We start from the raw sequence: 20,988 nt of genomic DNA, 5'->3' as shown, positions 1-20,988 counted from the left end.
TGTATTTCGCTCCTCTTTTGTATCGGCCAACCCGACCGCTTATGTAACGAAGAACTGGAGAGAGGCAGAACGCGTCTCATCGTCTCTGAAGCTACACGTTTATTTTCAGCCTCTGTTCTTAATAGTTTAGAGGCGCTGAGTCGACGTTCACTCCAAGCTAAACGCTCTCAGCTCCCACTCTTCTCCTTCTTTCTTCTTTTTCTCCTTCTTCCTCCTCCTTCTTTTCTCCTCTTCCTCCTCTCTGTCCTGACTCAACCTGCTGACGTTCTTCTTGTCTGGGGTCAGAGGTCAGCGTGTTGATGAAATGTAAACGTCTGCTGAGGTTTTGCTTTTATTTTGTGTTCACAGAGCCATTTAAAAAGCCGCAGACGTCGTTTAAAGCAACGTTTTAACACCTGGAGGCAGAAAACTTATGGCTTCATATTCAGACAAAAACAAAGACCGATGAGCCTTCGAGACATTTTTATAACTCATAACTTGCTAAAGTTCTGTTCATTTGAGGCCTCATGACTTCCTGAACTGGGTTAATTTGAACCAGAGTGTTTATTCCCTCAGGTGGATTTGTTTGTCCAGATGGGAACAATAACACTCGAGCTTTGGAGCGAACAACTAACTGAGAAGCAAGTTTCTCCTTTTTCAGAAAGTACTTTTTAATGAAATAAACACCGGCGGTTGAATTACTGCAAGAAGAATAGAAATGTACTTTATTCATCCCCAAGGGGAAATTTGTCTGTGGCAGACAAGAACGTTGCTCTGCCGTCCATCGTTGTTAGCTGGTGTTGCTGTAACCCGACATGGGACTGACGTTCAGCAGAAACATGCGTCCTGCTTATGAGCCTCGGATCAGTTCTAATGGAGGACGATGACTGAAGGTGTGATGTCACTGGTGCTGAAGGAGCCTCGTATCGATCACAGAGACGTGGTTGTGTAATCGGGACTTCTTCGTTGCATCACTGCGGTGGAATGACTGGATCTCGGTCGTGTTATGTGGTGAATCATCTGCAGTTTGTTTTTTCTCCTAATTCTGTTTACTGCATCACATACCTGACAAAGTACTTCCATGTACTGTAGTATAGTATTGAACTGTTCAACATATCTGTCCGGTTCTCTAGTTATCAGAATAGATTTGCTTCCTTCCAGCTCAGCTTTGTTCCTATTTTCAGTATAATGATCTCAGTCTGAGTGTAGTGACAGTGAGGAGCCCTCAGGCGCTCCTCCTCTTCGTCAGACATGTCCTGGCTCAGTTTGTGAACATGGGCCTCCAAACCGGTCGGCTCGGTCCTGAAGGCCCTGCTGACTGGAGCTCATAATTGCCCCTCGGTTGTCTCTGAAGTGAGATTTATGATCTCCGTACCTCACTGCAGGATGTGGCCGTTTAACATGGCTAGCATGTTAAAAAGTGATACTTTTCTTTGAACACTTTTATTTTTGGTGCTTTCTAGACTGATTTAAAATGTTAAAAGTAAAACCTGTTCTCGATGTTGAGCATTTGTTAGGGCTTAAAGAAAGTGAGGATCTGTGTAATTGTCTTTGTTTTCTATCATTAATAGAACGGTTGGATTGTTTTGAACGTTTACTAGTTTGAAGACGTTGATTCTTCGCTCTGATGTCCGTTTGTCCGTTGGCTTGAAAGGTTTTTTTAGTTATGGCTGCAAAAGCCTCACGATTTGTTGGTCCGTAAGCAAACACTGTGGCTACTCCCGCCGCATGAAACATTGATGCCTTTTTATATTGTTATGGAAGGGGAGAGGGCTGGGTGTCGTTCACAGCCGATCAATAATACATAGAACTCACTTCTTTCTTTTGTGTCCTCGTACGGCGGAAGACTTAAAAAGCACTTTTGGCCGTTACAGATCAGCTGTTGTGGTCACTGTGGATGTGGAGGAGAGCGTGTCCACCGACTGTCCTGTTAGCGATGGAGACGTGACGGTGATGTGGAGCTGCCTCCACCTCTCTGCGGGGACTCCCGGTGGTTTTGTGCGTTTCAAATGATCACATTTCCTCGACTAACGTGCTGATGTTGCTGCAGCACAAACACCAGCGTGTGTGTGTTTTTACAGCGTGTGTGTTGTCCTTTTACATTTAAATTATACATTCGTTACTGCTTTGTGACGTGGGAATGCCACTTAATAAGTAAGTGCATACTGCTGTTGAGTTAATGGAACTGAAAGTACGGTTAAGTAAGAGACTGCGGTATAATGACTGTAAAGTATTCGTTTGGAGATGTTTCCCTAGTTCTCCGGTACTTGTTTCTCTGCAGTACTTTCTACCGGCGCTCGTTGGGAGGACGGTAGTAAACGTCTTTGGGACGCAGTAAACTCACTATCGACGCGTCACAACCTTGTTTCTTCCTACAAGTCCTGGTTGGAATCAGCAGGACGAGAGCTAGTTAACGTTAGCCGTTAGCAGCCGGTGGGCCGTCTTGCTGGGTGCCATTGAGTGACATGATGTGTTCGGGCTCTAATCAGTAAAAATGAGCGTTGGGTGAAGGTAGATTATATCGTTATGATGATGTGTTCAAATGTAATCTTGTAAAATGTAGTCTCTGCCGAGAAACTTTAATATATATTTGTCTGTGCTGTCCTGAGATCACCAAATCAAAAATATCCCTTTTAATAACAATAAAACTAAACTTTTCTTTTCTCTTTTTCGTTGCAGCTCTTCAGAGAAGTTAGAATAATGAAGATTTTGAATCATCCTAATATAGGTAAGTGGGTCTCACACACTCAAACACTTTAATATGATTAAATATGAATGTGTGGTATATCTGTGTTTATCAGGTGACCGTACAGGTCGGTGCTCCGCTCGAGGACTCTAACCTTTGACCTGTCACATGATCCTCCTGCAGCACAGCCTGTATTTCATCAGCTTGTTTTTACTTGCTGATTCAGCCGTTTAGTTCCTGTAGGTTGTGTAAGAGCACGAGGACCCGGAGTTTGTCTTCTAGACTAACCAGACGAGACTTAAACTGGAGGATTGTTGTGAGATTAGAAAGAAAGCCGTTTTATGAGCAGAACAATCTTTGGCATCAGACATCCAGCTGCGAGAGGAAATGCCAACGAACACCAAACCACTGCAGCGACAAGAAGCCAACCTCGTCACAACCACAGCACGAGCTGGAGCAGAGAGGAGACATGGCCTCATGCTGCAGCTCAAGATCATTATTTTCATGAGCAGCTAGTCTGAAGGATCGTTTCTCGATCTCTTCGCTTAATGTTTTGGACAAAAAAACGTACGGAAATTCATTAAAACGTCATTTTCCAAGACAACTGACGGAATATATTTAGGTTTTTAATACGATTTTTCTTTTTAAGAGAGCAAAAAAAAGTTTTTCAAAGCAAATATTAAAGTAAGTAAAAGACGTCCATGGTTTGATTATTGCTGTTAGAATTAGAACAGATAGCTCCAGGCTCTTCTTCAGACAGTCGCCATCTTATATAAATAAATCCCCACAATGCATTTACAAGCACACGGGACTCAGAACTATCAGTCCAAACATATAAAATAAATACATTATGCATATAAATGTAGAAATCTAGGTTACATATGTACAAAAATACATAAAGTACCACAAAGAGTTTGTTTGTAACCGTGTATTTATCTATTATTATGAATAGTTACAGGCAAAATAAAACCAAGTACTCATTGATTGCAGCTTTGGACATTTTGCACCGTTCTCCTCTTTTTGTTTCCCGTCAACTTCACCGTTGGATGTCCAATAAAAGCCACAAAAAAAAGGAACTTGTCACAAAAAAGAAATAGAAAGTACTGTGGGCGGGGTTTAAATATTGCAAAAGCTTGTTAGTAAAAGTTGAAACGAAGAAAAGCAGCAAATCTTCACGTTGAAGAAGCCGGATTCATCAAATAAAATCATTAAAATAACTTCAATGATTCATTTATTTTCCAGATTTATTTTTCTGTCAAGCAACTAATTGATTCAGCTTCAGTGATGTTCGTAAGGGCCGACGCTCCTTCTCTTGTTCATGAACTCATTTAAACAGTACACACACACACGACGAGCCTGCTGTGGTGCGTTTTGGTGATAAGGAGGCGGGATTCCCTGCTAATTACCGCTGCCTTGGTTTCCCCGGCGCTGCATGGCTTCCTCTGCTGACATGCGACTACGTTGACCCGGGTGCCGGTGAACGCGCTCCATCTCTCCCTCACTGTCTTCCAGCCCACCTCGTCTATATTTAGCCCTCTTTTTATACCTCCGAGCCGAACTCACTCTCACTGTGGCTTTTGGACCGCGCAGTAAATATCGAGTGCTGCTAAGATCGGCTCGATGCTGCGCTTACGTGGTCACGACACACACACACACACACACACACACACACAGATCAATCACAAGTAATCATCCCTTGTGCAATATGCAACGTAGTTTTTTCTTTTATGGATATTCTTATTGCTGCATATGTTTTGTTGTTTTATTCTTTCTTTTATGGGGCTTCCCAGTGAAAACATCTCACACCAAAGTACTTATCTAACCCGATTAACATCTTGAATGTTGAACGTGCACACACACACACAGTGAGATCCACGTGACTTCACTGGCAAACTGGAAAATGTTTTGTCATTTGTGTCCATGAATTATAACCATCTCTGTCTGATCTCCTCCATCTTTTAACATAATTGAATTTATAATGCCCGCTCTCTCTCCCTCCTTTAGTCAAGCTCTTTGAAGTGATTGAGACGGAGCGGACGCTCTACCTGGTGATGGAGTACGCCAGCGGAGGTGAGACAGAAATAAAACTAACATGTGGAACCCGTCTGACTGAGACACGCAACCTTTAGTTGGAGGAAAACGCATGTTAGGAATGAATACAACCCTCACAAAGGAAGCGGCTGTCCTCGCACTGAAGAATCGACGTGAAACGAGTGATTGTGTTAAAGGAACATCACTACAGCAGATGTAGTCGGTAGAAACCTGTGTGCTGCTCCCAGCGACCCAAGTATGATTTATTAACACCAAAATGAGACGCGGTCGTTAATAATTTAAACACACTGAGCTGCATGTAGTCTGCAGACTCCACCTCGACCTGAAGAAAACACAAATCTGTGTAAATCTGAGTGAGACGTTGTACCGTTGATATTATTTAAAGTAAAGTCCATAACATGAAGCAACATGTCGTCGTCTACACGACAAAATATAGACTCAAGCTTTATTTTACGGGTCCATTGTTTCCTAATTATTTTCTAGAACCTTTACATGAGATGACTGACATTTCTGGGGCTTTTGTTTTGAAGTTATCGGAAATTAAAAGTGTTAATCCACCGCTTTTTTTTTTGTTTTGTTTTGTACAGCCGCAACTTTGACCACAAAATATATCCGATCAAAGTTTCATGAAAAAGACGAGTGTAACCACGGCTCTAGTTCTTCACAGAAAAATGTCTTCAAGGAACACACAAAGGCATGAAATAAAGATGAAGCAAAGAGAGCTTCTGAGCCCTGGAGGTTGAAACGGGAGAAGAGATGATGACGTACGTCGATGTGGAGACTCGAATCAGTCCAGTGGAAACACACAGAGCCGAGTCAGAGCAAGAAGAACATGTTGGTCGACTCGCAGCAGCTCCGTGGATTTCTACTAAATGTCTGCGACATCATCATCTTGATTTATCCACTAGGTTGAAACATAAGTGTAGTTCCTCCTCCTCTGAAGACACACACACACACACCTGTCTGTGAAGGTAAATTAGCATCTCGAGTGACTTGGTGTTGCAGCAACTGAAGAAGAATGAGGGATGCTCATTAAATGTAAGAAAAATATTTCCAGGAAAAGCTTCCACGATGAACGGACAGGAAGTGGCATCTTATCGTTGCGTCATTGGATCTTTTAAAAAAAACAAAACGAGCATCTTTCCACCGGACGTTCTCTCGTGAAAGCTTCTTAATTCTCATTGAATGCAGCGTTGCACAGAACGCCAAAAAGCCAAATCTCGCCATTGATTCCTTGGAAAGGTCCCGTTGAGACGACAGACGTGCTCGCCGAGGAGCAAATCGCATCACCGCTGAGACGGGAGCTCTGCTCTTCGATCTTCAGTGAAACAAATCGAATCTTTCTCTGTTCGGCTTTGATTCGCTGGAAGTCGAGCAGAATCTCAAGGCGACCTTTCGAGCATGTGATCCGGGACTGCGTGGATCTCTCCGGGAATAATGAAAACACAAACTCACCAGTTGTTAGGGAATGTTAGGGGATGTTAGGGAATGTGTAAGCTGCAGGCGAGTTTAAAGTAAGGACCGTCACTGTTAGCATGCTGATGTTAGCATTCAGCTCTAAAGGGGCCCGTTCTTCCTGTTTTTTACTTCTCTGAACATTTTTAAGAGCAGATGTCTGACTGAAACATGTTGGTAGTATGTGGTACAGGATCAGAGGCTAATTGCATTCAAACTAGAGCAACTCAGTTGGGCAATGTGGCTCAAGAAGTTGCCTCCGCATTATAGAGTTATTCAAGAATGTCATGCTGCCAGAAAATGTGTTCAGCGTATTTCTATCTTCCTGTTTCACACGCGTACATGATGGAGATTTCTCCACCGGCGCGTGTGTCTGTGTTCCTGCTTTGTTCCCTAATCTCGTCTCCATGTGCAGCACACGCTGTGCCCTTTAGCTCCGACATGCAAAGTGTTAGCTGCCACACTCTGTAGCGGCTGAGTCACAGAGCAGCCGTGGATTGTTGCTTCTCTGGAGCTGTGAAGTACAGAAACGAACACTCTGACCGCCTCTGCAGGTCAGCGCCGAGAGAGTGGGAGCGATTCGAGGATTCAAGAAAAGTGAGGCTCTTTTTCGGTGCTTGTTATTTTGTTTAGTTCCTGTTTTCTCCTCGGTGTGGACACACACACACACACGAGCATCGACGCCAGCCACTCGAGTTTAATTAGCACAGGAGCGTTAAGCGTGGTCACGTTTTGGCTGGAAGTGTGCAGAAGTGTGGGCCGAGGGAAGGGTCTGCTCGGCAGCAGCTCTGCGTGGAGGAAGCGGCGCCGAGCCTCTCCTCAATACGGTCAACAAACGCCCTCCAAACATGCACATGGGTGACTGTGCAGGCCAGCTGCTCCAGAAAAAAGTTATCTGGGAATTTGCAAAAAGTTGTGACTGACTTTGTTTCTATCTTGTTTGTTCCCTTTTAGTCTCATTCAGTGCTCTCTTTGTCATCCTCTAATTCTCTCTCTCTCTCTGGTGTTTTTGTGCAGGAGAGGTGTTCGACTACCTGGTTGCACATGGACGAATGAAGGAAAAAGAGGCCAGGGCTAAATTTAGACAGGTACCCAGCTTTCTCCCCCTGCAGTGTTCTGGTTTCACACCTCTGCTCCCGCCTCCCCCTCCGACAGACGTCCTGTCTTAAAGAGTCCAGACCGCCCCTTCCCCCATCACTCACCGGCATTTTGTGTTAGCAGGGTTTGGTTAGAGACGCCAACGTTTTCAAGACTGGAAAGGAATGGTTCACTCCTGAAATGAACATTTGGAAATCAGTTCCTCACCGTCACATTGAAGGAAACGGAGGAAATTCTTGATTAATTGAAGCAAATGACAGCTGCGTTTTACAAAACTGTATCAAAACATCAACTCTTGCGGTATAATCCAAGTGTCATTCATCACAAACCTCACTAAACATGAGTTCATGGTCTCGGTCTCTAGTTTCAAGTCTTCTTCAACAGCATGATGTTCATCTAGTGAGTGATGGCCCATTTAGAGTCACACAGACCATGAAGCAGGGGATGCTTCAGGGCGGGGCTACACATGTACTTTGCTCCACCCTCTAGTGTCACTTCTGGTTCCGAAAAAACAAAATGGCGTCGGCCAAAACTCGAGGCTTAAAAACTGCGGCCCACAACTCTGTTTCACACACATGGAGCTGCAGAGTGTAGATGTCATAAGAATGTTTGCTCACCACACTGAAGAAGCAAGAAAACTAACACTAAATCCGCTGCTTCTTTAATAATGACGCCTCACAGCTGGTCCCTGGTCTGAGAGAGAAATGTGCTGCAAAGGAAACCTGTTGTCTCACCTCCTGGTGTCTTCAGCCCCACCTGCGTTATGATTGATCTTTCCTGTCTGTCGACCACATCTCCTCCTCCTCCTCCTCACACCACATCCTTTATCACAGCCTGAGAACGGAGCAGACGTCTAACTAAACCCTCGCTTGTCTTTGTTTCCTCCGACAGATCGTATCGGCGGTGCAGTACTGCCACCAGAAGCACATCGTTCACAGAGACCTCAAGGTGAGTTCAGAGAAGAAGTTTATCAACTGATGCAATGCGGCCACACGACGGGTTGATCAACAGAGCAACAGGTGGAGCAATTATCAGAAGCAACATCACCGTGTTCTCTGGAGTTCAAACATAACCTCGTTATAGAGCCCAAACAGAACTGGGTGATGAAGGGTTAAATATGCATCTCCAATGATTTTTGTAGATTTAAATACAGTTATTAAAATATTATAACAAAGACATGAACTGCAACAGGACTTCATATCCAAAATGAACAGTTTAGATATTTCAGCCCTTTTGGAAATTGTGATTTTCTGATATTTTTTGGACGGTTGACTGAGAAATTGATTTATTATATTTATCCTTTTTGTCTAACGGTTCAGGGTTCCACGTTTGTTTCTCTGCTGATGTATCAGTTGAGCTTTGAACATCATAGTTTAGTCAGATCTCAGGAGTTTGCTGCTTTGTGTCGGCTGTTTTCTGCACTTTTTTTAAAATTCCCTTTCTGAGCTTCAGAAAACTTCATGTTAAGACGACTATTTGCATTCTGGAGCTAAAAATGACCAGTTTTCAGCCGTGTTGGTGTTTATCAGTAATCCTGTGAAGAGTTTAAATGTGGGACGCGGCTCCACCTTGTGTGGCTCATTAGCTGTGACTCACGCCGGGTGGAAAAGGTCACTGATCTGACGTTGCGTGCTTCATGACTCCCATATTCCCTCTGACTGCTCTCGACACAGAAACGCCACATACGCCGCTAACCAGGCTCCACTTTGCCCTTTTTCTGACTTCATCCTCTCGGCTGAACAACCACCTTCTTATTCATATTTTTAAACGCATCACTGAGGTTTTATTTTTTATGGTCGGCCAACGTTACAGTGAGTTGTTTACCCCTCATGGTTCAGTCCTCGAGCTCAGTGGAAGATCTTCTTCAGCTTCGTAATTGGGGGCGACGTGGCTTACTGGGTAGAGAGGGTTGTCCGCGAACCGCAAGGTCACCGGTTCGATCCTCGGCTGCAACGTGTCCTGTGTCCTTGAGCAAGGCACTGAACCCAACTGCTCCCCAGGCGCCCTATGTATGTATGTATGTATGTATGTATGTATGTATGTATGTATGTATGTATACAGGGGTCTAATAAGGAATGTTTCGTCTTCGTCTTCTACTACTACTACTTAGTCTCTGGCCTCCAGCTGTGTGAGCAGATGTTTTGGACACACAAAGGAGACGTGAACTGCTTTCTGTTAGATCGGACTATATCAAACGGAACAAGTGCTCTTTGGAGCATAAGTGATCAATTTGTCAAACAGACGACACTTTCACAACGCACCCCAAAACATGTGAACATTTTCTCTTTTGTTAATTAACGTAAATCAAATGTCTGGTCGGAGAATTTGAAGACGTTGTTTTCTGGTATTTTATATTTCAAACAATATAATGAAAGTTTCTTACGTTTGAGAAACGGACTCTTTCATGTCTTGCTGTTGGTTAGATGAGAAGATTTAAACAGTTCATTTCTTTACAATAAATCTAAAACTACAGGTGAGGTAGTATTTTAATAATCTTCATTTACAACGTCTGTCACTATTCCATCTTGTCAGGTTAACGGTTAATCTCCAGTTTGACTGAATTAATAAAACTTAAAAGTATCGTTTAGGCCCTTTTGACTGAATAGACTGAACCGTTTGCAAACGGGACGGCTGAACCGTTGGTAAAAAGGATCACAACCCTTCTTGTGTCTGTACTCAGGCGGAGAACTTGCTCCTCGACGCAGACATGAACATCAAGATCGCAGATTTCGGCTTCAGCAACGAGTTCACGATGGGCAACAAGCTGGACACGTTCTGCGGTTCTCCACCGTACGCCGCGCCGGAGCTTTTCCAGGGGAAGAAGTACGACGGGCCCGAGGTGGACGTCTGGAGTCTGGGGGTCATCCTGTACACGCTGGTCAGCGGCTCGCTGCCGTTCGACGGACAGAACCTCAAGGTAGGACCGCGAGGACGGACTACGGTTATTGCTCAAACATCCGAGTCAGGAACGGGACTCTTACCAAACTGGTTGGTTTTGGTGCAAAACGGCACAAAACAACGTCTTTATAAGTGAAGTGTTAATCTGTGGAATGATGTCTGAAAGTCTCTTAGATTTGAGCGAATGTAGACATTAACAGGCTACTATCTGCACGGTGGAGTCATGAAGCCTTGTATTGATTTCTTCAGATGCTCATAAATGAAATGTGACACGTTGCACGTTTGTTTTTCCCACTAACGTTCCGGTTGTTCTCGTCTCCGTCCTCCCTGCAGGAGCTGCGTGAGCGCGTTCTCAGAGGGAAGTACCGCATCCCGTTCTACATGTCCACGGACTGCGAGAACCTCCTCAAACGCTTCCTGGTGCTCAACCCGTCCAAGCGGGGGACTCTCGAGGTGAGGGAGGACGCAGACAATGTAAATATACCTCTCGATTCTTATCTCACCCCCTCCTGCACCATCGGAGAATGTCATCTATCCTCCACCTCTCCAACAACCCCCCCTCCTCCTCCTGCATCATCTCCTCTGACGCCCACGCTGTCCTGTTTGTTTTTCCCCGGCCCACTCTCTCCTCCTTCTCTCTGATGTTGTAACTATGAATAATGCATCGCCATTCTTGTGGTCGTACCAAAATTGTGTTTTTGTTCACTTCCCTGCCTTCATGCGTGAGTCGATGGTACCTCACAGCGCTCAGGGCGGCGCATGAAACCAGCTCAGTCGAGTCGGACGACAGTAAAGTTAAAACAATGAACCTCAAAATAAAGGAGGTTTATTCGCCACCGAGACCAGTGTAGACGAGTGGGTACAACACATAAGGCCGAATAATCTCTTGTCGGATTCCAGCTGTAAGATCTTCGTCAGAGGTGGCAGTACATTTACTAGAGTACTGTACCCAAGTACAATAATGAGGTACTTGTACCTTACTTGAGTCGCTCCTTCTCAAACCGCTTTCTTCTTCGACAGCTTTCGTTACGAATTCAGATTTTTGCTCAGAAAACCTGAAGCAGTTTGACTATAAGAGCAAGTTGATGTGCTGCTGACGATGTCTTATCTAGATGGTGTTGTTGTATTCATGTTGAGGATTGGACTGCACAAACATTGTGACGGTGTCACTATTTATTACAATCTATGAATGAAGTTTATATTTAACACTTGGTCTTTGTGGCCCGTCACTACGAGTTTGGACCTCTTGATAAAGTTCATCACATTGAACATAAATATATCATTCATAAGCTGAAATAGACATATTTAGAAGCGTTTGTTTCAGAGCTGAGATTAAAACAGTGGTGTTTGATGTCGGAGGCAGGAAGGATGGTGAGATGCTTCAGAGCTGCGATCACGTTGTCAGAAGGGTGTTGATGAGATTCTCTGTAGACGCGTGTCCCTGTCTGACACCCGGCAGTTCACCATTAACAGATAAAACGGTTATTTTTGGCACCTGAGCGGGTTTAGACCCACTCGTGTGTTTGTTTGAAATGGACCAGTTGACAACAGAGGTTCCATCTTGTCGGTGAATTAAACTCTGTGTTTGCCTCGGATATCGCTTGATGAACTGGAGTATGGGAGAAAGCCGTGGTTACATCAGAGCCTGACCGGCGATAATTAGTTTAAAACCCCCCCGAGAGCTATTGATCAGCTGCAAATGAAACATAAAGAAGCAAACAGATGAGATGCAGCACAGAGCAATGTGGACGTTACTGTGGATTCTGTTTAATGGTGAAAAACTCTTCTTTAAAGAGCTGAAGGTAAAAATGTACTCCACCAAACTGAAGGCACACCAAAACACTTCACTTTGTGATTCAGAGGAGAACAAATGAATCACACTTGTGCTTTTGCTATATTTTCAATTTAAAGCAACTAAAAACAGTCACTCAGAAGTAATTACGTTAAATGTTGAAATTATTGTAAAACTGTATTCGTAGACATGAATTAGGTATTTCTACTGCCAAAGATTTTACATCTATGCAATAAAGCTTTTAATATAATCGCAATAATACAGATTAATAATTTATAGCTTAAATGCAATAAAGTGATGAATAAAATAATATTTAATCAAAATCATGTTCTAAATATATAAGTTTTAAGTCGACATTTAAAGATTTTGAACCCTTCCAGCAGCTCTCAGATTACTGTATATCATATACTCGTGTATATTATATATATATATATATATATATTAGTGTATAAGTCGGGTTCTAACTGGTTGACTTTGATTTTGCAGCAAATCATGAAGGATCGATGGATCAATGCAGGGTTTGAAGAGGACGAGCTGAAGCCTTACACTGAACCGGAGCTGGACATCACGGATCAGAAGAGGATCGGTAAACACAGCGACGCCCTGTTGTGCTGTTCTAGAACGTTTGTTACAGGAACAGTCTGTGTGTCTCTGGAGGAAACGCGTGAGGCGTTTAAACGTTAACGGGGTCGCACAAAAACACAAAGCTGCCCTCATTATTTCAGCTCTGCAGAGCTGTAAAAGAAAAGATGAAACGTGATGATGAACAAATAAACAGGAGAGGGAGACACAGAGAGAGAGAGGGTCTTATGCAAACGTGTTTGGTTGGCCATGTGTCAGCCAGGACAAACAGAGAATCTGAGGAAGAGACGTCTTAATGTTGCCGAGGATTCCCTGATCTCTGAATCATGCATTTACATCTTTTCCCAAATAAAACGACATATTTTAGTCTCTCGCTGCTAAATTCTTTAAACTGTCGAGACGTGAAAAAAAATGGCAGTTTTACACGACTCATGTTAAATGTTAGAGTATTTATTAATCGATTATCAACTCGCGCAAAAAGGCAGTAAAAGAGGAGGTAACTCAACGAGGCAATATTTAATATTTAAGCCGTTGAGATTTGAGCTGATACAGTTTGTCAGTTAATCAATCGAGGAAATGTACCGGCAGCTGTTGTATTTAGAAAATGTTCCAATCAATCAAAGGTGGATCATTGCTTCGTTGTTTCTTCTGTGATGTAAATAGACATTTTTCAGACGAAACTTTGATTGGCTGCATTTTATTTGACATTTTTCGGACTGAATGATTAAATCATCGGCAGATTAATGGATGAAGAAAATAATGATTTAGTTGAGTTTCTTCTTCTCATGTGAGCTCAGTCTGTAAAAATGATGTTAAGAAAACATAATCACACTGCTTTACCAATTTCCAGCAAAACGTCTTGAACATGAGCAAAAATTAAAACGTGCATCACTTTGTGCAGAATTAGCTTCTTAATTACGTGAAATAGTGAAACTTGTGCAACATTAATTAAGTCTTAACTGCTGAATAAGTTTGAAAAGGACGTCCCTGAGTCATTTTCATTTGTAGGTTGTTTTTGGTGTTTTGAAAACATTCAACTTACAGAATATTTGCTAAAAAAATTGCAGGAATGTTTAAGTCCTCCTCCGAAATGTGTTCTGTGCAGTTTAACACAGTTACTGCAACACAACTTCAATTGCTTTGATAGTTTATTTTAACGATGATAGTTCTTCATTAAAATGATGGCTGCAATGTATTTGAATGAGTTCTTGTTTGGTGTTTTGTCTGTGTGCAGACGTGATGGTCGGCATGGGCTACAACCTGGAGGAGATCCAGGAGTCTTTGGCGAAGATGAAGTATGACGAGATCACAGCCACCTACCTGCTGCTGGGCAGGAAGGCCTCCGAGGTACAAGCACCAACCCGGTTATTAGTCCAGTAGAACAAACCTGCTATCAGTACAATAGAACAAACCTGCTATCAGTACAATAGAACAGACCTGCTATCAGTACAATAGACCGGGCCCGGTGTAGGTAGACCGGGCCCGGTGTCGGTACCACGGTAGAACGGACCCGGTGTCGGTACCACGGTAGAACGGACCCGGTGTTGGTACACTCGGGTACATGTACTGCATGTTTTCTGACTGAAATCTGTCCGTCTGTCCTCCAGCTGGAGCCCAGCGAGTCGGCCTCCAGCAGCAACCTTTCTCTGGCCAAACCCAGACCCAACAGCGAGCTCAACGGCCAGTCGCCCTCCCACCTCAAAGTCCAGAGGAGCGTCTCCTCCAACCACAAACAGAGGCGCTACAGCGAACAAGGTGAGCAGGACACGACGTGTAGTTTCCCCAGATACACGAAGATGAAATGAAGGTCGTTTCCTGTCGGGAGCTCTTTGTCAGAGCTGATCATTCAAACCGTCACATGGTGGAGGCACTTTAACCTTCAGCTCGACGCCGTCCACTGTGACATAATGCTTCGTCAAAAACACGGGTTTTAAATGTAACTTCTAGCTCATCAATAAAAGCAGAAGGCATTAAACTATGAACGAAAGAACTCTACATTATTTAAAAACACCTTCATGTGCTGATGGTTCTTAGTCAGTTTGAGTCAGTGTCAGAATTTTTCAAATGTAGGTCGTCTCATTTAAGATGAAAACACTATAAATATTTTAGCCAGAGGTACAAACAGCATCTTTGAGTCGCACATCTGTGTCTCTCCCCCTCCCTCCCTCCCTCTCTAGTCGGTCAGAACCTCCCTCCGGGGATGTCTCATCCAAAGCGGAGTCAGACCAGCACAGCGGAGAACAGCACCAAGGAGGAAGGTGGAGTCCAGCTGCGTAAACCCAGCACCCCGGGGAGCCGCGGGGCTCCGCCCGCCAGCCCCCTGCTGGGCAACGCCAACAACCCCAACAAGGCCGACATCCCCGACCGCAGGAAAGGAGCCACCACCGGGCCGAGCGTGAGTCACTTCACCGGCTCACTGTCTCACTAGACGGCATCCTGGTTATCAGGAAAACCTGAATCATCTCCAGCAGAACTGAAACACAAAAACAAGCATTTTATTCTTTTTTTTAGTGAATGTGTTAATTGGACCAGTAGAAACCAGTTTGTATGAACATGTGATCGTCTCTCCAGAACAACACGGCGTCGGCGGGAATGACCCGGAGGAACACGTACGTCTGCAGCGACAGAAACAACACGGACCGCCTCTCCGTCATCCCCAACGGGAAGGAGAACAGGTGAGAGGACATCCCCACAACATGACTCGCTGACAGTACAGTGGACACAAAACGCTCTTTTTAATGACATTATTGAGCATTTTTGTGGAACCTGCCCTGGAAGCCAGTTTGTTCATTTATTTATTCTTTATTTCACCAGCAGTCGGTGCTTTTCTTTTACCAGTTTTCTGGTCTAAATGCTGTTTTACAGCTTTTTTTCCTTCGCAACAAGAATGCAGAAGTCCTCGATACAAACGCAAACGTACAGCTGGTGAATCTAACGGAGTCTGGTTGAACTCTAACGGCAACGTTTCACCATTCGAGGCCAGATTCTCTCATTTTATTGTTGAAGGAAAATCCCAAGAAGAACATTTCCTCTTTGTTTCATCCTTTTTTGTTTTCCTTCTTTCTTGTTTACTTTCCCTTTTCTACTCCTCGTTTATTCGTTTGTTTCTGCCTGTGTGTGTGGTTTCGGTCCGGGGATGGTATATTGTTCCTCGCTGTGGCATGAGCAGCATGACTGAGATGGCTTGTGCCACTAGCCGCTCTTCTGGCTTTGCGGCCGCCGCGTTCGGTGCCTCGTCCGGTCCGGTGCGGCTGAGGTATCAGAACGTGGGCTCTCTGTACGTTCACCAGGCGGGCTGGCCCACGCTGCCCCACTCCTCCTACGCTCTGGACTACTGCTCGCCCAAGTAAGACGACGGGGCCTCCGAAAACACCCCCCACACCCGTCTGTCTGTCTGCTCTCATGTCTGGCCCCTCGCTAACCCCACACATCCAGCCAGCTTCACACTCTTTAACCCAACTAAACCACGGACACCATTTCCTGCTGGGAGGAGAAAGAAAACGGTTTTATTTTGGTCTTCAGTGTCTGAAATTGATGCTCATCTGTCCGCCAGCAGGTAGAAGAGTTTGAAGAATGATTAAGCTTCAAACAGCGCTGAGCTTCTGTGATCCGAGCTGATGGATTCATGACATACTTCCTCACATGCATGGCTCGTTATCGTCCCTGCAAAACCCAAAACTGACCTGCTAAACACCGTGGCTCTTTTAAAACCAGTCGGTAAGAGTGAATCCTGTTGACACGTCTTGGTCCCAAATGACTGCAGAAGACGTCTGAATGTAATTGTAGAAAGGAAAGAATCTGAATACAGAAGGAAATATTAAACCGCGTGCATGAAATCATCACAGGAAGCATCGCTGTAGCAGATGAACTTCAGCGATGTCACCTGAACATGGTGGCGTTGGTTTCAGACACTGGTAAAATAAAAAAAGTTGAGTCACAAGGAGAGAAAAATATGAATCCTCGCACTGAAATCCAGCTGCCGCGCTTTGATGAACGAGCTCCTGAACTCTGTGTGTGTGTGATGATATTTTTCCGTCTACCGGAGGAGACGATAACACAGCTCTGCTCCTGATCTCTCCTCTCCATCCTCTGCTGTGAACTCTGACCTCTGGTCTCCTCCGTCTGGACCTTGTCGGTGTCTAACACGATGAGCTGAGTTCCCCCCAGCGGCCCCTCAGACCCGATCACTTCTCCTCATGGTGCACGTCAGGCGCTTGATGCTCAGGGTGGGAAATTAACATCAACGGTCACATTTACAGTCACTTTTAAAGTGTTTTCTTCTCAGATTATCTTCGGCTGGTGAATTTATGCTCAAAATCTCCCACATTGCCCCGTACGTTTTATTTACAGATGTTTTGGTCCCGTTAAATCGTCCATGATTTGTTTTCAGGGCCCCACTCGGAAAACTAAATCCTTGTGTATGAAGGGGACCCTGGTCGGGGCTATGGGAGCAGAGGTTTGCAGCACCGAACGTCAATTGGATGATTCACGTTTTGTATTTAATTTCCTACCCTGTTGACATCTAACCTGCAGGACTCATTCGCTTTAACCACATGGTGGCATTAGAAATCCACCTAGGAATAACAGTCTGTCGGCCATTTTAAAAGATGAGGAGGAAAGTGTGATGTTACGGTGAGTTTTTCCACTGCAGTTCAACGCTCAGCGACCGGTTTACCTTCGCTGTAACCTCTGCGTTGTATGAGTACGAGTTGGCTCCATCACACGTTTTCTACAATAATAAATAAGAGACAAAAACCAGAAGAACACGTCTGCAGTGGAAAAACTTTGGTTCAAACTCTCGATCTTAACCGTCTCCGCCCGTCTTCCTCCACCTCAGCAGCGTGGCGGCGTCGCCCGGCGGCCAGAGGAACCCGGTGGCGTCGATCAACAGCATCGCCAACGCCACCAAGCCCGACCGCCTGCGCTTCCCGCGCAGCACCGCCAGCCGCAGCACCTTCCACGGCGGCCAGCTGAGGGACCGTCGCACGGCCACCTACAACGGGCCGCCGGCCTCGCCGACGCTCTCCCACGACGCCACGCCGCTCTCTCAGACCCGCAGCCGTGGAACCAGCAACCTCTTCTCCAAACTCACCTCCAAGCTCACCCGCAGGTAGGCGAGGAAACGCCTCACGTTAGTGGGTTTAGTGATTGATGTGAAGTAGAAGGTTTGATCTCCTGTCAGCACAGTGCTCATAGAGTTATGATGATTAATGACTCCTCAGTGTCCCGTACCATGTGATCTATTCTGTCCCGTACCATGTGATCTATTCTGTCCCGTACCATGTGATCTATTCTGTCTCGTACCATGTGATCTATTCTGTCTCGTACCATGTGATCTATTCTGTCTCGTACCATGTGATCTATTCTGTCTCGTACCATGTGATCTATTCTGTCCCGTACCATGTGATCTATTCTAAACTGTTTATCTGTCGCTGCCTGGACACCCACCACAGAGAGCTGAGAACCTCTTTGAATAGAGTCCTGGACCATTATAGTTATGAAGAGATCTTTTTGTCCGTACTTCAGGACAATTAAGATATGAAATCACACCTCCAGTTGGTTTCCTTTGCTCTAAATGTGGAAACAGTTTTCACACTTGAATAAATAGATAAACTCTTGAGCCAACATTCAACAAACGAGCCTCTCAAATGTGAAGTTTGGCTGCTTTTCTCAAGTTACAATGAACTGAATATGTTAACGTGTTGCATTGTTGGTCGGACAAAACATTGGAAGATTTAACTAAAGGGTTTATTCAGCTGAGGAAAGTAACCAAGTACTTTGCTGAAGTACTTTACTCGAGGTACTTAACTTAAGTATTTCCAAGTATTTCTGCTGCTTACTTCAGAGATTTATTGTACTTTTTACTACAATTGTCTGACGGCTTTAGTTACTTAAATATTCATCAATAATTTCAAATATATTATTATGGATTAAACTACCCAGCAGTCTATAAAGTGACTTAAAATAAACTCCATCATTGAAGTGAACACATGAATGATCATAATCCAGTAATAGATTACATATAATGAGTATTTCTACTTTTACTTGTAACAGAAGATTAGACGGACGTTACGTTTATTTTCTGGCACATTAAATCCCAAATTTATTTAATGAATAAAATAATCAGCCGACATGCAAATATGAATGAATTGATTCAAAATCTAAATGCATCACGTTTATGTATTATGCATTAAAGGCTCTTGAAGTGGCAGCCGAGCCAGCGACATCACTCCTGCAACGACTGACTTGAAATGAGGAAATTGAAATCATTCGATGATGAAATAAATCTTCTGCGTCACTGTTGATGATTCCAATCGCCACGTTTCTGTTCACTCACCCCCCCCCCCACCCCCTCCTCTCACTCCTTCTCCATTCTCACTGTTTCTTTGTCTGATTCTGTTGTAGAAACATGTCATTCAGGTTTACCAAAAGGTAGGACTCTCTTGTACTGCCTCTTTTTTTTTTTTTCGTCCTGTGCCCAAATAAAATTAACTCACTGAAGAAACAGACAATCAAACACTTCCTGTGAAAGTCTGCAGACGTGTGAGGCGGCTGGCACTGAACTAACGCACCGCTTGGCAGGAAGTGAACCGTCTCTGGGTACATTTACACGCACACAGTTTATTATCACGTTAATGTGGTGATGCTACATCATCAACCTGGACTTCTTTCATTGTTAAAGGAATGATTTTGGTCTTTTCTTTTCTTTCAGAGAGTTTGAGAAGAAGATTGATGCCACTCGCATGTCTGCACAGTAAAGATAAAAGATGCTGTCTGTTAGTGTAGCTTAGCATAAAGACTGGAAGCAGGTGGAAACAGCTAGCGTGGCTCTGTCCGAATGTGACAAAATCGGCCTCCAACAACTCTGAAGTTCATGTTTTATCTTGTTTCTTTACATGAACAGAATATTCCTGCTGTAACGAGTAGTACGCTGCAGCGAATGCAGCACGTCAGCCTTCATGGAGTTTCATGTTCTGTTTCAGGGAGGAGTTGATTCGACGTTATGGTAATCAAAGAGGCTGCAGGTGTTTCTATTTTGTCCAGGAGGATGGGCTGAATAACAGAACCACCACAAACTGAACCCATCATTGGTGGGCTTTGGACCAGGTAGCCATGCTAGCTGTTTCCAGTGTTTATGCTAAGCTAACGGGCCGCTGACTCCAGATTCATATTTTCCGAACAGACGTGAGAGTGGCATCAATGTTCAGATTAAACTCTTGGGAATAAAGCGAATAAGCGTATTCTTCTCTATCAAAGTCAACAAAAAGTGATCGTGTGTGTGTGTGTGTGTGTGTGTGTACCCAGTGTGGTTGACCTGATTGGTCGAGTGGACCAGACTCCTTGAACCAATCACTCGATTTAAACTACAACAAAGCAGCAGCTTGCCACTAATCAATTGCTGATGCATGTATTGGGTCGCTTCTTACAGCCGCCATTGACTTGTAGTTTGTTTTTTCACATTGATTGTTATCGACTGGTCTCTCTGTCTGTCTCTCTGTCTGTCTCTCTGTCTGTCTCTCTGTCTGTCTCTCTCTCTGTCTGTCTCTCTGTCTGTCTCTCTGTCTGTCTCTCTGTCTGTCTCTCTGTCTCTCTCTGTCTCTCTCTGTCTGTCTCCTCTGTCTGTCGCTCTCTCTCGCTCTCTCTGTCTGTCTCGCGCTCTCTCTGTCGCTCTCTCTGTCGCTCTGTCGCTCTCTCTCGCTGTCTCTGTCTGTCGCTCTCTCTCGCGCTCTGTCTCGCTCGCTCTCTGTTGTTGAAACTTCACATTTTAGTCGGAGCCTTAAACGTTATTCTGCTCCATTTATTCATGAAACAGATTTTCTTAATTTTGCTTCTGGCTCTGACGTGGCTCCTCTGAGGAGGAAGTGTCTGCCATGCAGAGCTTCTGTAGCGGCGGCCTTTGTGTTGATCCATCCAGTGGTGGTGTGTGTTTTAAAGTAAAGATCTTTTTAAAGACCCGTCGGTCGATTCTTTTTGCAACTTTCTGTTTTGTTTCTGGGGAACGTTTGGTGTTCCTCAACCGGATTTCTGGGCTTTGGTGAATCATTTTAAGAAGAATCTCCATCAGGGCGGTTGTGGTTTTCTCATATAATACACAACTTGAAATATCACGGCCAAATACAATCTTGGACTCTTTTTTTTTTTTTAACTCTTTGTGGTTTCCTGTTGAGTCACTAATGAGGGTGTGAAACTGATCAAAAATGAAACTCAACCAGACAAAGGATTCCTGAACCCGAGCTCTTTAAGTCTTTAGACACCAGAACCAGTCCCTGTTATCAGGAGCAGTGGTGGAGGTTGTTTGGCCCTTGCAGGTTGCCATCCTGAGGCTCATCAGCGCCCTCTGGTGGCTGATTGGTGGACAATCTTCTTCATCATCGTCACTCTAATCACCTCACTTTGTTCCTGTTTATTTTGTGTTTGTCTTCATTTTCTGTGGAGACCAAATGGA

General features: G+C 44.4%; 1 protein-coding gene across 18 annotated transcripts in view; it reads left to right on the top strand.

Moving 5' to 3' along the window:
• The window catches only part of mark3a (MAP/microtubule affinity-regulating kinase 3a), a 32,931-nt gene that overhangs the window by 8,031 nt on the left and 3,912 nt on the right, over positions 1-20,988 (top strand). For 7 of the 18 annotated variants that reach the window (XM_079286801.1, XM_079286799.1, XM_079286785.1 and 4 more), the window contains 12 exons: positions 2,659-2,707; positions 4,670-4,735; positions 7,190-7,260; positions 8,162-8,218; positions 9,951-10,187; positions 10,502-10,642; positions 12,447-12,546; positions 13,777-13,889; positions 14,150-14,297; positions 14,720-14,937; positions 15,114-15,217; positions 17,380-17,652. In XM_079286801.1, coding sequence (XP_079142927.1) covers positions 2,659-2,707; positions 4,670-4,735; positions 7,190-7,260; positions 8,162-8,218; positions 9,951-10,187; positions 10,502-10,642; positions 12,447-12,546; positions 13,777-13,889; positions 14,150-14,297; positions 14,720-14,937; positions 15,114-15,217; positions 17,380-17,652 — 1,577 coding nt within the window. Of the gene's footprint in view, positions 1-2,658; positions 2,708-4,669; positions 4,736-7,189; positions 7,261-8,161; positions 8,219-9,950; positions 10,188-10,501; positions 10,643-12,446; positions 12,547-13,776; positions 13,890-14,149; positions 14,298-14,719; positions 14,938-15,113; positions 15,218-17,379; positions 17,653-18,947; positions 18,975-20,988 lie in introns of all 18 variants that reach the window. The other 11 variants (XM_079286796.1, XM_079286800.1, XM_079286790.1 and 8 more) reach the window with 3 other exon arrangements.

Source organism: Melanostigma gelatinosum (genome assembly GCF_949748355.1).
Source record: "Melanostigma gelatinosum genome assembly, chromosome: 16".
In the NCBI taxonomy this organism is placed as follows: domain Eukaryota; kingdom Metazoa; phylum Chordata; class Actinopteri; order Perciformes; family Zoarcidae; genus Melanostigma; species Melanostigma gelatinosum.
Note: the sequence above shows the minus strand (reverse complement) of the source record. Positions and strands in the feature narration are given on the sequence as shown.